Source organism: Argentina silus (genome assembly GCF_951799395.1).
Source record: "Argentina silus genome assembly, chromosome: 12".
NCBI classification, from domain to species: domain Eukaryota; kingdom Metazoa; phylum Chordata; class Actinopteri; order Argentiniformes; family Argentinidae; genus Argentina; species Argentina silus.
The window spans coordinates 10310097-10335932 of record NC_139666.1 but is presented as its reverse complement, the minus strand read 5'-3'; the positions used below and the strand labels follow the sequence as shown (position 1 = coordinate 10335932).

The following is a 25836-nucleotide window of genomic DNA, read 5'->3' as shown; positions in this document are numbered from 1 at the left end:
CTCTTGCTTGCAGCACTCACTAGTGAGCTTAGCACCCAGTACAGGATCTTTCGTAGCTCTCTCTCTCTCTGATGTGGAGAACTGTTAAAGGGGGGCATGAATGTTGATCAAAAGTGCTGCAGGTTCATTACGAATGCTAGGGGACATTTTACGTAACAAGGGCAGCTGGCTTTTCCCTTTACAGGGACTGAAAATCCACTGGAAATATATTTGTTCATTAAGTGGCAATGGGGCTTGACAGTTCTGCTATCTAGCTGCTGTTTGAGTGCTAACATATTCTGATGAAGCCCAGAGAGTGGTGCATTGTGGGAGAGCAACCATAGAGGTGAAAGGAGGGCTGGAGAAGCAGCAGGCTGAGGGGACTGGGCCTGAGGAGAGAGCTGTGTGAGCAGACCTAGAGGAACCATGCAGAGTGATTACTCACTGGAACCGCCACACAAAGTCACCTTCCTCAGATACTGAGATTTTGGGGAAACAGAGTACTGGCAGCAGTGCCATAGATGTGCCAGTATAACTCAATGACATAACCTACTAACATGGACAGGAAGACAATTAAAGCCGCTAAAGGGAGAATATATCGAAAGGTTTCCCTTGACAGTCCCTCAATATAAACCAATTTAATTTCATGGCACTTCAAAACATCAACAACTTTAGAGCTGTCAATATCATTGATGATCCAAGATCTGTCCCTTTGACTGTGGGTAAAGCAACATCCCGTGCCAGGGTAATGTAAACATGACACCATCAAGCTCCCCGTGGTACACTGTGCATACGATCCTCTGTGTTCTTCTCCCATGAAGCCACATGGATTCACATGGATTACCAATGATGTGTCTGCTCTCTTGCAGAAAGCTGTCTTAGCAGGGGCCAAGACATGGCCTGAACCCTGACCCACAGGGGACCATAGACAGGGTCTCCATAGAATCTCCATTGAATATGCTTTTTCGTCTAGGATTAGGCTTAATCTATATCCGGGAAACCGACCCTGGGAAGAGTAGCTCCAGAGGGAAAAATGGGAGAGGGGCTGCTTTGGCACTGACTGCTAAAATCGATATCTTTATACAAGCAGAAGTGACAGCCAGCCATAAATGACTCTATAAAAAGAATTCATAGGCAGATAATGGAAATGGGAGTTTACAATAGAGGATCCACTTTTAGAGCTTTTCTGCAGATTTCTATTGCGGATTTACAAGCATTTAAAGATGGAAGCTTACAGAGTCACAAAATTACTTCAAAATTCTCTCCTTCTGTTGGCAAAGATTACAGGGTGGATACAGTATTGACAGGGTTGTTTTATACATAGTACAAATAAGGTCAACTCAACATAATCCATATGGAATACAGTAATCATATGGATTAGGTTGGCTGTTTTGGGAAACCAAGGTTTTGCTGTCCTTGTCAAAAACAATTGTGCTTGTAACCAATTTCTGTTCTACACCATGCTCTGATGCATGTTCCATTACTATATTATTATAACCAACAATTAATGAATACATGTATATGTAACGTGTTGTTACTAGTGTAATAACATAGTTACTACACAGGTATAAGTACAGCTTTAAGTTTAAGCAGATATTTTATAAAAGCTTTCTAGTAGTCTCACTATGTGTCTAGCTAGATTGTCTACCCAACAGGCATACAACATTGATTTGAATAAGCCTGAGTGAGGATAATTCATACAGCCATGTGAGTATTACTTTGGGATTCATCTCCCCAAACTGTAAACTAGTCACGTGTGGTCTGACAAACAGAAACTCAGCGCCTCAAGATTTGAGATTAAACGTGCCTCTGACACTGATAAGATGGGCCGAGCACATTTCTCTTTGCATTTGAAACATGAAAGTGAAGTTGCATCCCGGCTGAATCATTAAAATGCCATTAAAGAAGCTGTCGCCTGTGTGTTGGCTGATGTGACAGCTCGCTCCTGGCACGCAACACAGGCTGAGCAAAGAGAGAGAGAGAGAGAGAGAGAAATCCATTCTGCTCCATATAAGAGGACACAGCTAATCTCAGTATAACATCTTATCATTGGCCGCTTTATCACTGAGGGGGAAAGAGAGATTGTACCATAGAGAGGATTCTGACGATTTTGATTCCTTCAAAACCACAACACGCCCTATGCGCTAGATAAGGTGTTTTCGCTACATTCCAAAAGACAATATTCCTCCAACCTTCCCATCTGGAGCTTGACGGTAGAGAGTCGTAGTTTGCTGTTCTGCCTGGCTGCCGCCGGCTGCACCAGAAAAGCTGCTGTTACTATCTGATGCTAGTGCTGTTGATGATGATGATGATGATGATGATGCCTGCTGCAGCTGAATGGAAGCAACACAAAGGCAATCTGTATGTCTGCTAGAACAGAACAAAGATCCCAAGCGGTGCATCAGAGCAATCACACACGCGCTCCATTCATCTGGCTCCACAAACATACATTTCCACTGAGGGATCAATAACTAGGTCTTAGGAAAAAGAAAAAGGAAATTTGCCTCAGGGTCTCTATGAAGAGAGCAATCTAGCAACTTCTGATCCGGCCCGTTATTGTAGTGAACAATGAGATGAATGGAGATAGCAGACCAGAGTTTTACCTCAACACTGGTTGGTGGGAGAATGAGAGCCCGATGTGTTGAGAAGTGGGCTCCTCTTAGAGTGCTAGAGCTCATGGGTAATCCACCCCTGGCAACGTATCCACTCCCTGCTCTTGGAAAGATGATGATGCGCTGCGTTCAGACTTGTGAGGACGGCGTACGTGGTCGCGTCCCGTGTACCGAGAGGGACTCCTCGGTCCGCTCCGCTCTGCTATTGCTGCACCAACTGCCTGAACTGTAGCTGATGATAATGACACTGATGATGATGATGACAGAGATGGTGATAGGGATTAGCCAAGGAGGGAGAGGGCTGTCCCTGGGCAGGGTTTAAACAGACAGCCCTGTGCCAGGGCCCCGTCCCAGAGAACAGCACCACTCCTCCACCATCATGTCACGTTGGGAGCAGATTATCTCCCCTCCCTTCCCTTCCCTTCCCTTCCCTTCCCTTCCCTGAACTGCCTGCCTGCCTGCCTGCCTGTCTGCCTGTCTCTGCAGCGACATGCTCCTGAGACAGCACAGTACAGCACACACAGGCTGTCCTGTTCTCTCTCTCTCTCTCTCTCTCTCTCCCCATCTTTTCACTCCCTCTCTCATTCTTTTCCCCTCTCTCCCTCTCTCTCTCCCTTCACTCCCATAGAATAATTGCCCTGAGCCGGGCTTCCATTTTTATTACTATAATCGAGGCTAGAATGCTTATGATTCCAGATTTCTCCTTGCCTGTGTCACAGCAACACCGAGATAAGACCTGGAGAAGAGGAGAAAAATCACCAGTCGATTGTAATTGGCACACTTATTTCAGCCTATGGAGGTGGAACAGCTACCATTGCCTGCAGAGAAAATTCAACCTTCCTCCTGCATTTCCCACAGAGGATAATCAACAGGGAGAAGTCACTTTAAATGCAGTTTTAACTCCTCCAACCGAAGAAACAGAAACACAGGTCCCTTAAGATCCCTGAGAGAGTATCATAGCTGGATGGAGGAAACAATGCTAAAGGTTTTCATTGCTCGAGGACGGCACTGAAGTTTTTGCACTCAAAGCAAGGTCACCCCCGGAGTGTAGCTCAACCACACAACAGCTGGAGAGGAAAAGGCATATTGTGTGTGTATGTGTGTATGTGTGTGTGTGTGTGTGTGTGTGTGTACGCATGGGTAAGTGTGTGTGTGAGGCTGAACCAGGCATAGCATTCAGGGCCGTAACAAGTGTGCTTCAGTCAGTCAGAGAAAGGCAATTCTGCAGACAGATCTTTCATGTGTAATGGACTCTAACAAAGCAAAGTAGGAAAATTCCACTGCAGTGTTTTCCGAGAGGCGACGTCTTGGGAAATCATGTGGTGACACGGGCCTCTGGGTACCCGTCTCTGTGGTGCAGTTACATAGAAAACTGCTCCCAGAGGGCACTGCCCTGAGACTGGCAAAGGGAAAGCTCCAACATATGAGACCACCAAACCATCATTTCGCTCATATGTTTGAGACCCTAGTTGGCAGAATCCAATACTGTGGTGCTCTAATTCACCAAAGGGAGAAGGGAGCCACAATGAGCGACTTAGTAATCATCTTTCCTTTTTTCCCAGCGACTGATCCTCTTATCGCTGTAAACACATCCAATGTCCCCAGAGAATAATGGCACTGAACCTGGACTGTAGGGCTCTTGCTTGCCTTACTTAATAACACACAGGGAGCTTAAGCCCAGCTCCTGATTGTTTGAACCCCAGGAGCCCCTGCAGAAGATTGGTGGTTGGTTAGTGTTGAGTGACCTCAGGGAACCCATCAGGGACTTCCCCCCTGTCAGACTAGCTCTTACATAACATTAGACCACGGCAAGCAACCACCCAGCCAAGAGTTATGTCTGTCAGTGGAAGTGTGTGTGTGCGTGCTAATAGTGAGGGAGGTGTGAAATATTTGTGGCTGAAGGCATATTAAGACCCCTAACACACTCACCCAACACTTAATTAGGAACACAGCCTCAGTTCTTCATGGCATTGATTCCACAAGATGTTGGAAACATTCCTTTGAGATTCTGGTCCATGATGACATGATTGCATCACACAATTCCTGCAGAGGTGCACATTCAATCTGTGAATCTCCCGCTCTACCACATCCCAAAGGTATTCTATTAGATTCAGATCTGGTGACTGGGAAGGCCACTGAAGAACACTGAACTCATTGTCATGTTCATGAAACCAGTTAGAGACGACTTTTGCTTTGTGACATGGTGCATTATCATGCTGGAAGTAGCCATTAGAAGATGATAAATTGTGGCCATGAAGGAATGCACATTGTCAGCAACAATACTCAAATAGGCTGTGGCATTCAAGCGATGATTGATTGGTATTAACGGGCACAAAGTGTGCCAAGAAAACATTCCCCACACCATTACACCACCTCCACCATGAGAAGGTGTACAGGTGTTCCTAATATGGTGCTCGGTGAGTGTATATCCTTGGTGTGTGAAGTGTAAGCAATAGATACTACAATACATACTACAGACACTGCAGTGAGGTTTCTACAGGTCATGACACAGTTGCTCATGCAGAGTCAGGCAGATAAGACCATTACCCTCCGACATCAAGGCACAGAAAACCTCCACATCGTCCTCTCAAAAACTCATTTTTACGCCATGCTGTTTACAATCGCAAATGGACGAATTTCCCTCTAAGGAGCGTTGACATTTCAAGGGTTAAGTGAATGATCTGAGGCGTCAGGCGGTGCGAAGCCTGCCATACATCTCACGGTCTGCTCTCCAGGCAAGCTGTCAGAGAGGCACAAGTGGCGTAATCAGGCGCGCCACCTAACGTGCCTTCTGCTCTCTCCCTCCCTCCTCTCCTTCCTTCTCTCCAACAGACACTATCCTGCGAGCATGACTAAAAATAGGCATGTGGAGGGCCATTGACGCGTATGTGTTTACATTAGACAGCGTATACAGAAGATGAAACGGTAGCTGACACATTTGAAAGGCCTCCTTTCAAGTAAATTTCTTCCCCAGGGGGACCCCACAGGAAGCAAGGAGGGCATCATGCTGAATGGGGTGCTCGTTAGTGGGCCTGTGTGTCTTTCATATTCATTAAAATGGCCGCTCGGCTCCTTTGCAAGAATGTCACCACATTCAGTATTCAGACTGGGGCTCGTTCAGGAGGACACAATGTCACAGGGTGTCACAGAGAGAAATGTGTTGTAAAGAAACAGACATAGACTCTCTATCACGTGTAACATGCAATTGTGTCAACTCCACACATCTCTGGTTCTTCCAGTTTAGCCATGACAAGGTCACTCAAAGTGGAGGCGAGGAATTGCATTCCTGTCATGTTGTGAACGTTTCACCCCTTCTGAACACACCCCAGAACTCACTGCACAGGCAGGGCTGGTTCAACGGACAGTCTGCTCCTCAACTTCTGAGAGGCCTTCCCTTTGCCTCTCTCCTCCTCAGTCAGTCGGTCAGACATTAATTTCCCAGAGTTGTAAACAGTTAAGTCACAGCTGTAAGAATTCCTCTCTAGTTGTTGACTTAGTAACACCCTGTCTCTCTCAGGCCAGGCCAGGCCAGGCCAAGCTGAGCTACGGGTGATTAAATCATAAACTGGCCCACTCTGGAGGGCGGAGTCTGGATGAAAACACACAGCCACTTCCTATTTTCCTGCTTTTCATTATTCCAGTGCATATTCTACCCTTCAGCCATGGACTGAACTACATCCCCTGGTAGAGGGTTACAGTAAATCAGCCAATGTTCCTTGTCTGACATTGGAGTAGGGCTAGACCTTTCAATTCTCTCTCTTAACACACTGACACACTGCTTCAAAGGCACACTGCTTCATTATTGCTGAATCCACAAAAAACTAGATGTACTGACTGGCTGAGCGCATTGTACTCCTTCCCTCAAGTTTTATAACACTTCTGATTAAATGGATAAAAAAGTAGGTCTTACATTATCTACAAAACACCCCCTTCAGCTAAATGAAATTTTAACAAGAAAATAAATATCTGCGCAAGAGGGAGAGAGTGTGTAAAGTTAATTCCAAACCTTTTGTGGTCGGGCCGAACATAAGCACTAAACTCCCTGAGATTCTGAAGTGAGCATGAGAGGGTAAGAAATGGTGCCGATAATAATCTGAAATGTTGGCAGTAATAAGACAATATTGAAGTGTCACACAGATGGTGGGTCAGAGCGCACTAAAGAGAGGGAGCTGAGGCTGGCAATAACCGGCAACTGCAGCATTACAGCCCCCTGAAATCCTCACGTTGGCACAAAACAGACTCTGGCTTGTTAGCAGTCAGAGAAGTGGAAAAGAAGGCACAACTCCAAATGAACAGAGAATGCAATCAAAGACGTCCTGGTGAGCCTTTCCTTGTTTGGGCATTGGGTAGAGCAGAGCCAGGCCAGCTCAGGCTATAGAGAGAGAGAGAGAGAGGCACCAGGAGAAGTATTAACAGAGAGATAGAGAGAGAGAGAGAGAGACACACACACACACAGACAGAGAGAGAAAGAGAGTGAAAGAGAGAGAGATAGAGCGGGAGAGCATACTCACCACACAAGCACTCATCATAAACCCCTCCACCAGCGCAGGCTAGCATGTTTACACCACCAGAATCCCTCGAAGGCTCTATGCCTTTCCACAATCACAGGAAAGCCTCGTACAAAAGAAAAAAAGTCAAAATACCCTAGCCACGTCTGTGACCTCCATGAGGCACCCGGCTTCCTCCCTCTCTCTCTCTCTCTCTCTCTCCCTCTCTCCTTCTCTCCTTCCTTCCTTCTCTCTCTCCCTCAACTCCCTTTAAACACTGAGGAGAGAGATTAACTTACAGTCTACGCCCGATCCCAAACAAGAATTCCCTCCGAGGCATGTCTCCACCCTGCCTAACTCCAGCTACTGCTCTCTCTTGCTCCCTCTCTCTCTCTCTCTCTCTCTCTCTCTCTCTCTTTCCCCCCCCGACTGACTCCCTGCCTGCCTGAATGACTGACTGAGCCGAAGGAGAGGCAGAGGAGCACTCGGGGGGGAGGGGGAGGGGGGGGGGGGAGGAAGTGACATCGACAGGTGCTCCCTCCTTCCTGTTGACTAAAGTAAACAATGGGAGTGTGGAATGGAGCCAGAGAGGAAGAGGGAGTGAGTGAGTGAGTGAGTGAGTGAGTGAGTCAGAGAGTGTCCATAACTCTGTATACAGATGGCTCATTCCTCTGTTTGCTCTAGATGGATCTTCTGATTGTGGACACGCTAAACCCAAACAAAGCATTTGATCAACTCAAGGCCGCTGCATGACTTTCCTGGTAAAGGCCAGCCCCCTGTGTCATCATGGGTAAAGGAAGCGATAACAGCGTTGATAGTGAGTAGGTGTGACTCACACACTCACACACCCACCCACACACACACACACACACACACACCTTTGCAGGGATTGAGTACAGCAGTGGTGCTGAGAGGTTGAGTGTATGATATATGCCATTTAGCTGATGCTTTTATTCAAAGCGACTTACATTGCAGTGAGTACATACATTTTTCAGTATATATGGCCCCAGAGGAAACCAAACCCATAACCTAAGCGTTGTTAACGCCATGCTCTACCAACTGAGCCACCGAGGACCACATGAGGGGCTATGAGGGGCTATGAGGGGGATGAGGGGCTACAAAGGCTTTCGTACCTTGTTATTATGAGTCATTCACTAAGGAAGGTGTCACAGAGGTTTCTGTACCTACTCATCTTCAGTGCTACAGAATGTGGGGGGAGGAGGAGGGGGGGGGGGGTGTTTTCTGTACCTGCTCTTTAACGGAGGCCAGGATGTTGTTGGCGGTGCTGTCGGCCTCCATGTTGCGGTCCGTGGCTCCTTCTCGGATGGTCAGCAGAAGCCCCTCCTCCGTCACTGGGCTCTGCTCAGGAGCTGGCATTCCTCCTGCAGGGACACACACACCACAATCTGGTCACTCAACACGCTACGCCAACACACAAAACGTGTACATTATATGTACAAGCACAGACGCACACACACACACACACACTTACCCTGTGGATAACACATACACACACACACACACTAACCCTGTGGATAACACACACAAACACACATTCACGCACGCACTAACCCTGCCTGTGGATAAAACACACACACACACACACACACACACACACACACACACACACACACACACACACGCGTGCACACACACACACATTAATTGACAATACATAAACACACCCACACACCATATGGCCCATTCCACAGAACGAGATTCAATATATCAAGTCAGCCACACAGAGTCAATTCCATATGGCCTCGAGGCAACAAACAAGTTAAGTGATGATTTGTGTAAAGAATCATAAAAACAAATGCACAAACAGACCAGACCACTAACACCAGTGAAGCCTACAGTATACAGGAAATTCTACTTCTGACAAAGTGTGTGTGTGTGTGTGTGTGTGTGTGTGTGTGTGTGTGTGTGTGTGGCCACCAAGGAAAACACATGTCAGCAGGCTTACGGAAGAGATAACGTGTTCCTCTCTCACTCTCATTCCTGGCCGACAGGAGTGAAATGAAAAAAGAAGAGCACAAATAGTTATGGCCTCATTATATGTGTTGACAGGGCGCACGCCAGGGGAATGCATCTGAAGGCAGATCCATATTTACTAGAAGGAGCCTGTAAAGCTGGATGAGGTGGTTGAGTACCTGCACTGGGCTGATAGGGCAGCAGAAAAGGCGACAGCCGCTGATAGGACCACAGCCTAGGGAATGAGAGAGGGAGGTGATGGGGACTTTTGGGGGGTTTACAATGACTTTTACGGCTTCTTATATCCCCCCACTGCTGTCATATGATCTGAGGGCTAAAGCCATAGAGATATAGCTAGAATACTGTGCATATGGGAGATATACTGTTGATATTCTTAACTATAAATTCTTATTCCATATCTGTTTCTAAAGCCACTTAATCATACCGCCAGTTATTGTGTCCAGACAGAATGAGGCCATATTCTAGGGGCTGAGTTAAAAGTCACTGCGGCTCTTCTCAACCTCCTCTACATTGGATGTGAGGCTGGATATTAGCTGTTTGGGAGAGCGTCATTAACAAACCATGTCCTTATTTACACCATGGCTCCAGACCACCACTCACAGTCACAGTATAACTCAATACTCCCTCCATCAAACTGTCTCTTTTAATATTCTAAATTCATTATGGCAAGACTGCTAGTGACTGGTGGAGTCGTTCTGCTGGCGCATTATTATGTGTTGTAGAGGCTGTGGATCACTGGAGGGGTATACAGGATAAAGGAATCGTTTAACAGGGGCTGACAGGCAGTGGCCCACCGGGTTGTTTACAGTACGAGATCCAGGCTCTGGGAAGCTACTCGGAAGACAAGCCAGACTAGCCTTGCTAATGTGTGGGAGGTCCGCCAGACATTCGACCCAAATGTGACCCCAGCGGTATTCTGGGCTGTTGTCACCACGGAGGTGCGAGTATTTCAAGGCAGCAGAGGCGATCATGTGCTGGGTATTAGGTGGCAGACAGAGCTGTGAGGATTCTACTACCACTACAAGCATGTTGGTGGAAGGGTTGTAGAACAGCCTATAGGACTGCATGATGTGACTGAAGTCGGTTTGATTGTGTTCTTTCCATTGATGTGTTTCACCCACTTATATTCTCTCAGGCAATGTGATGCTTTATAATGTGTGGCAGGCAGAACAAAATGTTTCCATAATTGTTACACACCATTTTGTCTCAAGGAGAGCCTCTTCATTTCCCAGAAAACAGAGCAGTGACAGGAAACTGTGTGCTCCTCCTCCCTGCCAGAGTCCAAACGTTACAAAAACAACTGCAAAATAGACGACATTGTGTTGTCTGGAACCTTTTTCGAAACCTGGCATAAGTTGGTAACCCCGTTAGGCTAGGCAGGAGCTCTCTGCTGGTTTCTATCCTATACTCTGGAAGGATTATAGCTAGCGTGTCATTATCACAGAGAACAACAATTTGGCTTTGGTCACCACAAAGAGTGTATGAAATGGTCTTTGTTCATACATGAATACCACCTCTAATAAACCTCTGATAAAATCAGTAGTATTTGTACTCTATCTATCTATTTCTATTTATTTTCACCACATACGATTATGATAATGATTATGATACCAAACCAAATGCAGTGCTTCACAGCTAGACTAAAACTGTGTGATACAATAAGTCATCATGACACATTTTTTCAAAGCACTGGCAATTGACAAACTGCACACTGAGCACACTGTTGGAAATGCACTCTCAGAAAACCAATATGCGGAAGGCAAAGCAAATCTGCTTCCCCTCTAAGCAAAGGAAAATTGTGATTTGTATCTTAGCTTACCTCTGAAATTTCCCATCCTATCCGGGGCAGGGCTACTTAACTCTCAGCAGCTCTGAGATCAGACTCCTGAGAGCATAGCAGCACACCTCTGCACTACTGGTACCTGTCAGTTTTAGAGCAACGGAACCGACCCGGCTGGTTCTTCAAGATTACCTCTCTTGTTTCCTTCAAGCGGTGATGAAAAAAAAGAACCCTCAATGAACTGGCTGGGTGTTAAAAGCTTCTATACATCAGACCTCTCTGACAGTTTGAAGTCCAGTGTGTTGCTGTGTTCAAAGCAAGGTAAAAAGCTGTCAAGTAGGCCTACCCATGACGCAAAGCAGTCAAATGCAATCAGTGCGGCTTTAAAGACCGTAATTAGGAACATGCTCCAGGACAATACCAGGAGTTCACAGGAGACAGGTTAGTCACGCTAAACAAAGAGATGCTCCCATATGTCAATGTCTCATGTCTCCCAAATGACCATTTCTCAGCTGGTCATTTCCTCTGACTCAGCTGAACAGTCATAAATACAGACAAGGGACTCTACTTGGACCTCAATCCCAATGTTTAAGGGAAGGATAATTGCATTTTTTGTGGAGTCAAAACACACAAAGAAACAAACCAAATCTGGCTGCGGTAAGGAGCTTTCCCCAGGTGACATTGTCCCACCACTGACCGCACACACACACACACGCACACGCACACGCACACGCGCACACACACACACACTCCACTTTTTTTCTAACAAGAGATTAATTTGACTTCCTGACCTGGAAGTTCTCCAAAGGTTGAAAGAGCAACAAAACAATGAGCATCTCTGTAAACACCATTAGCCAGCTTGCAGCTGCCATGACCCAGGCTGCCTTGACGAAAGTCAAATCCAAATCCTCTTTTCCAAATCATTAAATTCCTTGTCATCTCTGACTCCAGCCAACCAGGTCACATGGTCTAGTCCAGTGACCTCATACTTAAGCCACTCCTCAGCGCTGTTCTTACCCAACTCAGTCCAAAGTAAATTGCAGGGCTGGGTTTGCAGCATGGCCAATGTGGTTTGATGTTGGGAAGGGAATTAACAGGTAGGGTAGTAGTCTAGCAGCTAACTCAATAAGACATTGACAAAACTAGGAATAGACACCCCTGCTGCACTGCCATATGCTTCGCCCGCCGTCATGAATTTCTACAACAAAATCTACAGACAAATGATTTCCTCACTTGCACGTTTCTTGTGAGTCACTTGTGCTTCAGGGTCGTCTTCCCCAGGGAGAGCACAGGAAGCATATCAGTGAAAGGTAGACAAACACATTCCTCGATTTCTCATTTTCATCTGCAAACAGCAGCCCACCCTTGGTCACCTGAATGAATGCTGTGTTACTGCAGGTCAAAAGACACATTGGTGTGTCAGTCAACGAGAAGGAACAGAATAACTAGAGGGAAAAGCTCCATAAGGCTGATTGACACTTAAATTAACCAGGTCACAGTCATCCAACAAAGACAAGCGGAGGGAGAGAAAAAAAAAAAAGAAAGCTCAGAAATAATTATACATTAGCCTGAATTTCAGAGGCAGGGAGTCTCAGAAGAGCAGCAGTTCAAATGCTGATTACTCAGTCTTCAATGCAAGAGCCTGGCAAATCTGCTGCACAAATAGAGCCGTGAGCTGCCTCCAGCTAGCAGACTAACTGCAAGTGAAATGAAAGCCTACCACAATGTGGCGTTCCCCTTACTTTGACTACCAAATTATATATATTGTAAATCAAAAGGTTAGGAGTTATTCCATACATAATAGACAGTGAACTACATTGGTATTAACTAAGGACAACACCAGTGTAGTTTATTATATCTATTTGACAATTGGACCACCAAACCCTAAAGTTACAAGTCTACTTGTCTGGCCACAAGGTAAAAAAAACTGCATATACAGGTTTTTGCAGTGGGCCTAATAAATGTATTATGTTGGAATAAGTTTAACATTCCATTAAAACCCTTGGTCCCCAATTACTCCGTCTTCTGAACTTCTTAAACAAGCATGAGGGAGTCAAACAAAGGCCATAATTAACTCCAATCTAAGCCTACTGATCGATGCCATGGCTATCTACAATGACCCACAGGGCTGGAATGTTATATGAGAGACCTTGCAAAGACGGAGACTTCCATTACAAAGCTGAAAGCAGCCGCAGTAATGTCTCAAAAGACCAACAATGCTTAATTGCTTCTCTCCAATAGCATATTGACTTAGCTAAATAAAAGTGATATTTGTGGTCTTGTGTGCCTTTTCAGACTTCACAAAGCAGGATCGATACCATATTTCAACCCCAATGAACAAACCAAAAAAATAACAACTGCGAGGAGAGTTATGGCAGTATTTGTCAAGGCTGCAGCAATAAATTAACATAGTTCTTAGCAAGTAGTAAATAGCATAAACTATTACACAGACAAATCACATATGTTTAGAAACCGCTGACCAGAGCCAAAACTAACTAAACTAATTGGCTTAAGCTAGTTCTTAATGTGTGATACACAAACAAACCCAAGAAACCTTAGATACTTTACAACATGGCCTTTAAGTTTCAATCTGTAATTCAAACAACAACAAAGTGGGCTCCCTGATAGTTTTTGGGGTAAACAGCTGAGGGATGGGGCTGGAGAAATGTAACCACTCTCAATTGCATAGACACAGCTATGGATGCCAGGACTGAGCATCCATAATTATAGTTTTAACCATGCTTTAAAGCTACACAGTTTGTTTACAATTGCATTGTTTAAAAACAAATAATAAAACACAAATTAAATTGAAGAGGAGGGCAAAATAGTAATGTTGTGTGTGCGCTGTATGTCTTAGGTGGTGCCTCCTTTGACCTCACAAAACAAAAGGCTATTATTAGTTGCCTAAATGTTTGACTTTCTGTCGCTCTCAACAGCTGAAAATGCTTTACTCTGTTTGACACACCCCACGGCTGAGGAATGTCTCCCAACGAGAGCTGGAACTCATAGAAACACAGACACACACACAACACACACAACACACACACGCACACACACACAAACAAATCCAGTAATATACACCATATAACCCAGCATGGAGAGGAACATACCTCTTATGGATAAAGGTGTCTGAATAAAAGCCGAGGTTGACTATATGGAGAGGAGTAGCCCTGCAGTGCCCTCTACTCCCATTCAAAAGAAATGATTGGAGACAGCTTGGAAATGTGCAGGAATCCTTCAGACCCTGTGCCTGGCTGCCTCGCACCTTGAATCAAATCCCACACAATGTTGTAATACCCAAAGCACTCAGGGCCTATCAGGACATGTGTGTGTACAGGGATGGGCTTGGCATAAGGGAAGGCAGGAAGCACAGTCATAACCAACCACAGAACAGTCCGTACAATACACACATCATACTGTTGATATCAGCCTCTCTTGATATTGCACTTTATCAAAGAGATACTCACCCTTAAGAGGAGTATAAGGGGATGCAAATGTACACATGCAAATATAATATTTATATTATATATATAATATATAAAGTTAGCTGAAGTTAGTAGTGGCTTTTTAAACAACTCTGAACCATGGATTATAGTTTCTCCTGGCCCATAGACTACTTTCAGGGTAAGGACCCATCTGACTATAAAGGTGTAAACAAGTGAACTCTCTCTTTAAGACAGAGCGGCTGATTTGTTCATCAGATGTGTGAAACAAGTCAACTGTAACGTGTCGTGACAGAGAGAGAGCCATAAATTATACTCTGATTAAATGTAAATGAAGCCCACGTAATCGAGGTTAAAAGCAGGGGAATAGAGCGAACATGCTCCTTCTTGTCAGATGAAGTCAGTAGCACCTCCCGACCCTTCAAAGGCTCTCTGGATTGGTTGCTCTGTTACTCTAAAGACATTACTGTAAATGGTCAGACATGGACAGAACACAAGAGTCAACAGAGGATGTGTGCTTCCTCCTGGCAAAGGGTTGCAACTTTAATGCTCCAATTTTCTCCAGGAGAGTGAACACAACAGGGACATTTGTTAAAGGAAAACAGGAACAGGACAAAGAAAGACAGAAATAACCTGAGACATAATTCTGAGGATTTCATGCTCTCAATGAAACTGCTGTGGTGGTGATGGTGAATGAAGACAGATCTGAAACGGTGATCACGGGCCGGTGAAAGTTATTAATTATTTCACCCTGGGTGGAAATAAATTCAGTTTAATCAATGTTCCATTCCGATTCTGACTCACACCCAAGGTGTTGGCTTTCATTCCGCTCATTTCATGGGCCATATCGTGTGGTTCTTATCACATTTCAATATGAACATTGTAAGTGTGCTGCTGGGTTTTATGGCGAGGGGCAGCAAAGAAATACCAAGATGATCGAAATGAGAGAAATCATATACGATGTAAAAGGCTATTTGCATAACAATTGGGCCACTATTGTCAGTGTTCCGGCTCCCACAATGAAAGCTGTCTGTGGTGAATAACCGAGCACACTCAGCACCTCGCCTGCTTCCCCGTTTCAGACTGATTATAGAAGCAGATGAACTGTCCTCTGACGAGTGATCAATCACACTGCTAAGAACAGCATTAGCTTAGCTTAGTTGGCCACCATTCATCAATAGGGCATCCTTGTAGGTCCATTATGGTTGATTGGGGAGATAAGGGGGGGTGACAGAGGCCACAATTATTATAGTCCTCACACACTACCCTCTGTGCCAAATTCATGTAAATCCCTCTGTGTGTGTATGTGTCTGTGTGTGCACAAAGTGAAAAAAGGTGTCAGTGTGGTGCAGTATGTGAGTGCATGGTGGAGGATTAATATGATCGCATTCTATCAATCTTGTTTATGTCTTGCTATCATTGGTATTGACAGGCCTGCACACAGCCACGGTCGGACATGGGCAGTGAGCCCAGCGGGGCTGAGACTACTGTGTCAGTTCCCCTCTAATCCCCACCATGGAAAGGAAAAATTACATGTGGCTTTATCACAGCAGTGCTGCCATCCCTCAGAGCCCCCCCTCTGAAGACTCCTGTTGGCTGAAGTCCGTGTCCCTCTTAGTCAACATTCATATACCCATACTTGGTAGAGCTTGTGTCAATGAACCCCAAGAAAGAAACCAAACTACTGTTACAAGGTTATTATTGTGTAACAATCACTTTGAATGTCATTGAGAGTCATGAGAAGAAAGCCCATCCCAACAACCCTTGAGAGGACTACTTCCACCTAGGAGAAGTGAAAGGGCACCCAACAATCCATGGAGAAGGAAATAACAGTAGTCTTGGATATCCCAGAGACTAGAGCAAGCTGAAACAGGAGAGACGTTAAAAGAAACTGTCAGCGTCTCTCCCCACGGCTGATTTGCATTAACGGTGCTTATTAAATACTCACTGCTTCAGAGTGGACGGGCAGGGGTCAGAGAGAAACGCTCTGCGTCCATTCAAATGAGGGGGTTGCTACTGATAACTGCATGAAAAGAGCAGCTTAATAACAGCCTTGGTATTACAGATTTAAGTAAATTTCTCCTGAAATAAGAAAGTTGTCTGAGCCGAGCTGATCATTAAGGCTTGGTAATGGTGCAGCTAGCGAGGCGGAGCACATAGCTTTAAGGCTTATTAAGACTTCAAACAGGCCCACTCTGGTATTTACCTTATCTTGCTCCATACGTCCCTGACCTGCAGTGTGGGAGGTAAGTGTTGACCTCATAGCCTCCTCAGCACTCAGACTTCAGGGTCGTTTCAATAGGGTTCTCAACTTGTTTCCCCATTTTCTTCCTCCTAAAGACCCATCCCCCCCAGTCTTCTCTTCTCTTTCACACAAACACCTGCCTTCTTCTGACCTTCAGTATACAGCTGGGAACACAGGCCTGTGTACAGTTCCCACGTTTCTAAGTCCTTCACGTTTGATGGCTGTTCTAAATCTGTAGTGGATGACGGAATCAAACAGTTTCTTGAACTGCTGTTGCAAAACCAACAACGCTGATATGGCGATGAGCAGTCAAAATAACTGTTAGGCGAAGGTCTCTGACCGAAATGTTGCACCTACTGTATTCACTTATTTCACTTGCAAGCAGAGACAGTGTGCGGGAGGGTCTTTTTTCTACGCCTTCTTGTCTTTTCATTTGCACAAACTAACATCACACGTCACACTGAATCTGTGGAGTAACTGCCTTGCAGAGCTATTGCTGCAGAGAAAGAAAGTCAACATTGACCTTAACCACAAGGTTCTACTACGAAGCTACAAACTTCTCAAAAGAGGAATCATGCACGACACCACGCAATGGTTTATATCAGGTAGACAACTTATTGGCAACTCATTGGTTTATATCAGGGCTACAGCAGCAGACTCCTCCTTTTGTCAGCTGATGTTGCATTCAGTCTAAGATGGTCTTTGAGCAGACCAACTCACTAAACACTTGAACTTCTGAAAGCAACATCTTGCCAAAAAAAAAAAAAAAAAACCTTTAATAGAGCTTTAGTAAAGCCAAGTACATTTATCTTTGAACTTGGGGACTATGCATATCATTTCACAGCATTTGAATTCATAGAGGGTATGTACTCAGGAAAAGCATAAGTATGTGTTCCACATCTAGCTACACTATTACAATTAAAGCAACAGATGAGTCTTTGTGTTGGAGCCTACCTTGGGGGCTGAGTACAAATAAATGAAACGTAAACAAAATGCAGTATCTTATCCAACTGGGGACTAGCTGGCATTGAGCCATGTGGATAAAGGGAAATGAGTTTTTTAAGAAAATGGTCCAACTGTCCAAATGCTTCTAGTTGCCCTTTTACTACCACCTTTTACTATCTACTACCTCCCTCCACCAGCCTGGACTAAATGCACTTTAAAATAGTCCATATTTATGTAGCCCGTATTTAGTTTTTAGTATTTAATGCTATAATCGCACTGTCTGCCTTACCTTTTCGCACCTCACCTAACTGCAAAGACATTTACAACTGCACCTCGCCTGTATAAAATGCTGCTAATGTTGTATGTTGTATGTGTATGTTATGTGTGATACCCCTATGTCTGTATGCTACTTGGAACCTGAATTTCCCCCTGGGATAAATAAAGTTTCTATCTATCTATCTATCTATCTATCTATCTACAATGCTTTAGGTGGGGGTCAGTGAGCTGAATGCCAGTGAGGTAAATGCTTTGATGACGTCCAAATGTTCATTCAGAAACACCCTTTTTGAACAAGACCATTTTTTATGTGACAATTCTTCACAGCACATGGTAGCTTGGCGCAGAGGAAGTGGAAATATACTGCATGGAGAGTGGGGGGGGGGTGTCGGGGGACGGAGGATCTATGAGGAGGGCTTTAATTGAAAAATAAATCCCCGCCAACAGGTTAGTAAAATAAATTCCCCCTTAGTTGTACACTTAAGATATGATTCATGGAGGGCATGCATGACTTCACAGCATTGAGGTGGAATGTGTGCCGTTATCAAAAGGCATTCGCTGGGATTTATGTCCAAAGGGAGCTGTAGACCACAAAGTGTAGAGTGCCATCACGTTCATCATGCCTGAGCGAGATGCTCTCACATGTCCTCTCTCATATCCAAGTTATGACTAGATGCCATGTGTTTCTCAATCATTTTGCCCTTCCCATTCTCCCTTTTACCAAAAAAATGACTGACAGGATTGAAGAAACCAAACTCTAGCCAGTTGACACAGTTCAGTTACTTCCCAATAGACACCACTGTTTCAACAAGTATAAACAATTTACAGCATTACACAGATACCAAACATTTCAAGCAAAGAGTTACAGAAGTTCACACTATGCCTTTGTATCAACAACTCAGGAAGGTAGGAGCAGCTGGGAGTTCAACTGCATCCAACAAGAGAAGATTTGGAAATAGGCAGTTGGAGCAAGTCACGCGAAAATGGTTGATATGGGGCCTTTCGTTGCCAGCAGTGAATTCACAGCTAAAACAAAGGCAGAAAATAAGCCCTTTAACGGGTCGACTACTTAGCCATAGTAGAGTTGCACTCTGCCAAATGTCAACTTTTCAGACATTACACAGAGGGAGTAAATTGCATGTTATACTGGGATCTTTTTCTGCTTCCAGGATCATGTCTGAGCTTTGAGCCGGAAAGAGGGAAAAATTAAGGAGAAAAGGTTCAGTGGAAATGGTTGCTTAATTTAAGCGACATCAATCTGCCCAACATTTCCTTGGCACTCCAGATTTGTTAGTTTTGATGTTGTTACTTTATCAGGAAATTGGGTTATATCTTTGTCGAGCTAAAAGATGAGGCTATGACAGGAGATAACTGCATCTCTTAACGTCACTCGATCTTCAACCACAGTTTAAGCATACAGTTGGATCCATGAAATGCCATTGTAAATGTCACAGACTTGAACTGCATTAGCTCAGATCTAAAGTCTCAACCCCCTTTTTCGCAGAAGTTTATTTTCAAAGATACCGCACTTTTAAATTGCTTGACATTTAACAAGCAAATCTTCTACTCTTAGGAAGTCCATTACGGAGAGCAGGTGAAGCAGAGAAATCCTACAGGTTGGCTCTGGTTTCAGTTGTAGACTTGGAGCCTGACATCAGCCCTCATGACAGCCAGAACATAGGAGCCTGATACAGGGGGGATGCCGTCACCTTCAACCACATCCAGCACCCAAGCGTGACTGCACTCCACTCTGGGAAGTCACCTGATACTATGTGTAGTATTTCAGACAGACCAGTGAAGGAGGCTGGTGGAGGTAGAAATCGGAGGACGGGCTCATTGTAATACACGGAATGGAATGAGCATTCCATGCATTACAATGAGCCCGTCCTCTGATTTCTACCTCCACCAGCCTCCTCTGAGACAGACCCTATAATAGCACATCAAATAATAGCTATGTGATCCCTAGCTACCTGTTACCTGTGAGGGGTAACATCGGCCATGAAACAAATCCATCTGAAAGCAAATTTCAGCCATAAACAAAACACTGACTTGGTCATTTTTTGGCTCCAGCTTAACATGCATTACTTACGGGTGTATGACATCAGGCTAAACAATTGTCCATTCATCATGCAGTGTCATGTCAGGTTATGTCATGTTTTCCAGTGGTCAACGACTGTGGCAGAATTCTCCGGAGGCCTTGTTTGTTAGCCAATTCACTCCACGGGGATACAGCTTCTCCTCTTCGGTCTTTTACCTTCAGTAACCAGAGAGCGGGCACCCCAGAGTGATAAGGTGTCAAGCACTTCAGCAAGATTCCTTACACCCCTGGCTCCAGGTAAAACTGCAGCTAGGTAGGGGAGGATAGGAGCTCGTAGGGAATACTCGGCTGCTGGTAAGCCACATCTGGAGCAATTCACAGTGAAATAGCCCTTTCACGTCCACTGCTGTGCACATAGGCCAAGGCTGGAGTGGGGCTGTCTTTCAGACTCAGCATGTTGGAGCTATGGAGGGCTATTCCACTGGACAAAAATCTATTGTACGCCTTAATCTCTCAAAGCGCTGACATGCTTTGTGTTCTTTATTATCTTCAGCCGCCCAGGATCCAACCAAAGCATGAAATCTGGAGCTCTTTCAGGAATTTATCTACATATCCAGTTAGATCAGCACTGCACAGCCGCCACACATGCCTCACCAAATAGATTTCACTGCCCGCTACTCGCCCATAGCCGGATTGAATGACCACTGCATATGACTCTTAAATGACCTTGATTTTACATGTGATAGGAAAGGAAAGCATATTAAATCTAATATGGGACTAGCCTACATTCTATAATAGCTTGATAGTAAATACATAATATGATGTTAGTGAGGTCAATATTTTAATGCCAGACATATTGAGTGTGTGGGTGTTTGCAACGTCCATATCCTCTTCTCTCAAGGGTTCATACTTCTTCAGTTCTTCCAGAAAAGTCTGCCGAGTGATAAAACAGGGATAGATATTATGGGCCCACAGTGGAATTTCTCTAGTCTACAACTTGTGGTTGTCCTCAAGGCACAGAGCAACTCTCTTCAGACCACACCATGCAAATGTGGGATGGAAAGTAGCTGAGGAGAAAGGAGGGAGGGTAGGTGGGGGGGGGGGGGCGGGTTGATGGAAAAATAAGGATCCAACAGCGTAGGGATAAATAAAAGCTCTTGATTGATACCCCCTCTAAAGGATGTGATTTGGAATCAGACTCTTGTGATGAGTAGCATACCAGGAAGATGTCCTCTTGGTAACAGTAAACGTCTGGGTCATCCATGTGAGAGGTCCCCGGTTCAAATCCCGTCGGTTCCACCAGCTACACAGAGGCAGAGAGTGCCCTCTTCAACAATGACTCAGAGGGAAGTAACGCATCATCACCTGTCTCAGGTTGTTCAAGCGTACATGACAAACTATCATGGATAATAAAAGTGATTAATCTACCATGAGACATGAATAATAATCACCCATTACAGTATACTAAGTGCTGAAGGTTGAGGAGGATTTGCGAAATTCTCTGTGGTGTACTCATACACACTCATGTCCAAGTTTAATACTGATCTATAATAGTCTAGGGGTGGATGCATAATGCATAATTTATTAGCATCTGATGAGAGAAATCTGTGTTGGTGAGATCTGTCGTTATTTAAAACATTGTATAATATCAGAGATTAACTCGAGGAGACAACCAATGGAGGCAACTTCCTCTAACTGGCCTTCACTCTGTAGTCCTAACATGTTATTTTAATATTTTAGCATTCAAACCACTGGACTGACAGTAAGCTGTTTGTGTTGTGGACAAGGGCTCTCTCCACAGAACTGTCTCAGTCAAGGGGAAGAAAATCATGTTTGATATCCATTTACACACATCCCCTCTCAGCAAAAAACACTTGACCGTTTGCTGCCTCACAAACTCCAAGGCAAAGATTACAAATGCTGGGTCTTTTTCCGGCATGAAATTTAGGCCAAAGAAAGAAAAAAAAGCCCAAATAGTTGAAAAAGAACAATTCTGACATGCAACATAGGGTGAGGGCTTAAGCCTTGATGTGCCACTCGAGTCAGAGCAGAATTAGAGAGACAAAAATTAAACTGGGGAGAGAGAGAGGGGGGGGGGGCTCAAAGTACGGCTGAGCTATTCCACTGATGTCAGTTCCTGTTAAATATAATCTGACAAGTGTATGGGGTCAAACAATCACACCAGTCCAACAATGAAAGAGGCCTCTGCAAGCGCGCAGCCTTGCTGAGTTTGTGCTGTGATCCAGTCTACAACAGCTAAAAGAATTCCATCATCACATAAACAATGCTGCCTTCATCTTATGGTGAATGGTCTCTGTCTCATATAATAGGCACAGTGCAGAACTTGATTGCATCAAGTGCCAACAGCAGAGGCAGTAAGCGAAAGCTAGTCTCTTGGAGGGATCAAGATTCATACAATAGTTGTTGAGCCCAAGGAGTACTCTCTCTCAAATAGATTTCACTGTTGTGCCACAAAAACATCTGCTCCTTTTGTGCAAGAGCAACACAATATTCTCCAAATAAGAAAACTCACACAAAGTTCTTATCTTGAGACTGTGCTCCAATACCTCATGAGAACATTTTCATTTCATTTTGATTAAGTGAATTCCTTCAATAGATGTCAGCTGTTGAGAGTGTGGCTTGTGTGGTAATGTGAATCACGAGGAGTATCCTGACTGAGTGCTGTTGCACAGCCTCCTCCTGTAGTGCATATGACCCCAGAGAGGGAGGGTGAAGAGAGAGATAGAGAGAGAGAGAGAGAGCGAGCAAGGGCTGCATAGCCATTTTGTAATTAGTAACATTGTACTAAACTGCTGCAAATACTACACCACTTTCAATACATTGTTATTACAGCGCTACTACACAGTTATAAGGGTATAAAAGCAACTTAGCTCTCCTTCTAATAATCTGGGAAAGGAGAACAGAGATCCTTCATTGAGGATGCTACATTGATAATATACTTAATTAGCCCAAACTATACTGACATCAATAGGTAACTAGACAACGCTTAAGTGCAGAGGAGGATTTGTTGTACACCAAAGACTACAGGTCACCAACTGGACCGGAAGTGATTGGGTAAATGGAAGGACACAAACAAATGAGCCTTTCACCCTCAGTCCATCAAATCTCTTCCTTAGCCATTCACTTGGTTAAACAGCCCATTAGCCAATATTGGAACTGATCTACCAAGTGTGTGATTTGCAGAGGAGGAGTGGTATTCACTCAGACACAAAAGCAACAACATTGATTCAGGTGCTCTGGAAACCATTTCATCAGCTCGATAAATCACATTAATTCTCTATGGCTTTATTGACGTACGGTATTGTGAGACGTTGCAAAGTGTATAGCATTGCAAAGCAGCATAATACATATGCAGACCTTTACAGGTAAATTAGTCCCACTGGATACAGCAAAACTTTGTTCCCCTGCCAGTGATTCTGGGTTTGATTTCTGAAATTGTGAATGTTATCTAGACTAAAAATCTAGGCTGACTTTAATAACATGAGACAAAAAAAAAAGCTGATCTTAGCATCATGTCTAAAAACACTCCAGATGCATTTGCATGGGTCTCAGTTATATGATCTAAAATGGGTGTTCATCTGTTTCTGCTTTTGCCATCTTCACAACCAAGGCAAGGAAACACTATCCAGCCCTTTGAGGTGTGTGATAGTACAATATAATATTGTGTAACATCATTACTAGACTATTACTAATATTAGTGATAAAAATAAGGAAGAATAAGACAATGGAAACATCAGTTCAAGAAATACAATAAGTTGTGATATAATGAAGGCAATGTATTTCCCTCTAAATCGTGTGGTTTCTCTCATTCCCATGGTGTTAACAGTAACAGATTCCTATAGATGTCTTTCAAATACAATCATGAAATTAAAACCTGGAGACTTCAAATAGGTCGAGTAGGCTATGCATCACAAACAGTAATATGCAAAAAGTAGTATATTTCATGAAAACCTGGTGGGGAACTGAGTGTTGGCTAGACTGGCACGTCTATGCAGTACCGCTTATGTAGCCCGACACTTGCAATATTGCCCGGTTGCCTTATATGAAGAGTGATAGCCTACAGCTGAATGAGCTTCATAGTGCTGACACGCCTTGCACTTTTCGGTGAAGTGGGATCTTCTACTGAATCTGCCCAAACACGCTGTGCGTTAATTTCCGTGAATCCAGATTGTGAAAAAAATCTTGGAGACGGGCTATGGGACATATAACATCAAAACGTTGAGTGTACAGGAAAACCACAAGCATTTTCAATACTCTGGGAATGTTCCTTATTTTAGAGACAATTATAACTTAAGCGACCCTTATCAAGGGGTAAACGTGTTGCTTGAGCGTGACCAAAAGGTCGTTTCAGTTCGGATTTGGAATGCAAAACTGTAAAGGACTATAAGAGATTTTATAGCCGATGGAAAACACATAGTCAACAGTCTATGACATCAACAACTGCAGTGCCTATTTGACACCGTAAGGACTTTGCAGCCGTGGTTTAAACCTGTAAACGTAACAAAATTAAGTGGTCGTCTTGTAGTAGTAGAGAAGCGCATGAATCTCCGCCCCTCGGCGACCTCGCATTCCAAAGATTCCCACACACTAAGCTCACCTGCCTATTCATTCTCAATGGGCGCTTTTCGATCAGCCAAGGACGATGTCACACAAAGTAACAGTTGTTCTAAAAGTAGCGCTTCATATAGCGGTCATACGATACAATGTAACAACAAAACAAAAGTTTACAATGCAACCTTCTAGGCGCAACAACACGACACTCAAGACAACCGTGAAGGTCCCTCAAAGGTGTGCGTGGCGGTGAGTCGGTCACAAGAGAAAGATTAGTGTGCATTAGGATCCCTGCCCGTTATGTAGCCTATACGACATGACAACAAATGCACAGACAGAAAAAAACACAAGCACAATGTTCTCAGAGTTTGAGTTTGTACGAATCTACTACTTTATTCACAGCCTAGACCAGACCGCTACAGATGCTTTCATTTACAGTTATCCTTATGGATTTAGAAATGAATGAAAACAAGTATATACCTTTTGGAGGAGTGTTATGGTGATCGCTGTGTATTGGCGCGGATCCACATTGGAACAAGTAACTTCATCAGTGTGGAAGTCGCACCTCTACAAGTCCGGTCTTTTAGTCCCATGCATGTGGAACAGTGAAACTCGCCTCCATAGTCAGGAACAAGACTCCTTCTTCACTCTCATCTTCCACTCCGAAGGAATACGAGCATGCATGACGTCACCTACTGTGGGTTTGCAGCTCCCAGTCTTCATTGGGTCTACTTTGGAAAAGAGGGCGTTCCGTTGGAGACTCGTATTGTTGAATTGGCCAATGGTAGAGGAAAATAGTTTCCTTGGTTACAAATTTTGTCAACCAAATACATGCTGGGTAGGAGACCATAAGGTAGGCTACCGTTATCATAAGCCATTTATCTCACAATGTCAGTCTTTTTAATGTAGCTTACAGGCCTGTCGATTGCGAATGCCTCATCGTTGATGGACATGTAGCGAGTATATGCTCTTGGGTCCAGTTTTTTGCTTCTACAATAGGTACAGGTGCGAGAACAAGATAGGCTACCTTTTTATTTCTAGAGGCAGGCTTATGCCCACGTATGAACAGATTGTGGGCATTGACGTTGATGGACATATCAGACCTGCAATGCAAACAGCCAGTGGTACGAGTTCATTTTATGGTACATACATTCAGGTATTTTGTTATAATATGGTAAATGGTAATAAACGATTAAACTATGATTTAGGCCTGTTTTCTTTTCGTTTCTTTTATTCCAAATGCGGCTCATGGCAACATGACAATACCTTGCAGTGCGTCTGAATAGGGATGACATGTATGTCAATTCTCATTCCACTCATGGATGAAATGTTGGGCTATATTAAGCTGCACATTTCACACTCTTGCTATATCCAGGCTGACAAGTCAGGATGGTATTAAAAACCCAATACAACGTAGAGAAACCACATCCAAGAAGATAATCAAATGCATGAAGAGAATTAATT

General features: G+C 44.2%; 1 protein-coding gene across 2 annotated transcripts in view; it reads right to left on the bottom strand.

The window, feature by feature from the left end:
- The window catches only part of LOC310812894 (plakophilin-4-like), a 69094-nt gene extending 44080 nt beyond the window's left edge, over positions 1 to 25014 (bottom strand). For both annotated transcript variants that reach the window (XM_083681646.1, XM_083681647.1), the window contains exons 1-2: positions 24853 to 25014; positions 8327 to 8460 (exon numbers count right to left, since the gene is read on the bottom strand). In XM_083681646.1, coding sequence (XP_083537772.1) covers positions 8327 to 8455 — 129 coding nt within the window. In that variant the 5' untranslated portion in view covers positions 8456 to 8460; positions 24853 to 25014. The remainder of the gene's footprint in view (positions 1 to 8326; positions 8461 to 24852) is intronic.
- Between the last annotated feature and the right edge of the window lie 822 nt (positions 25015 to 25836).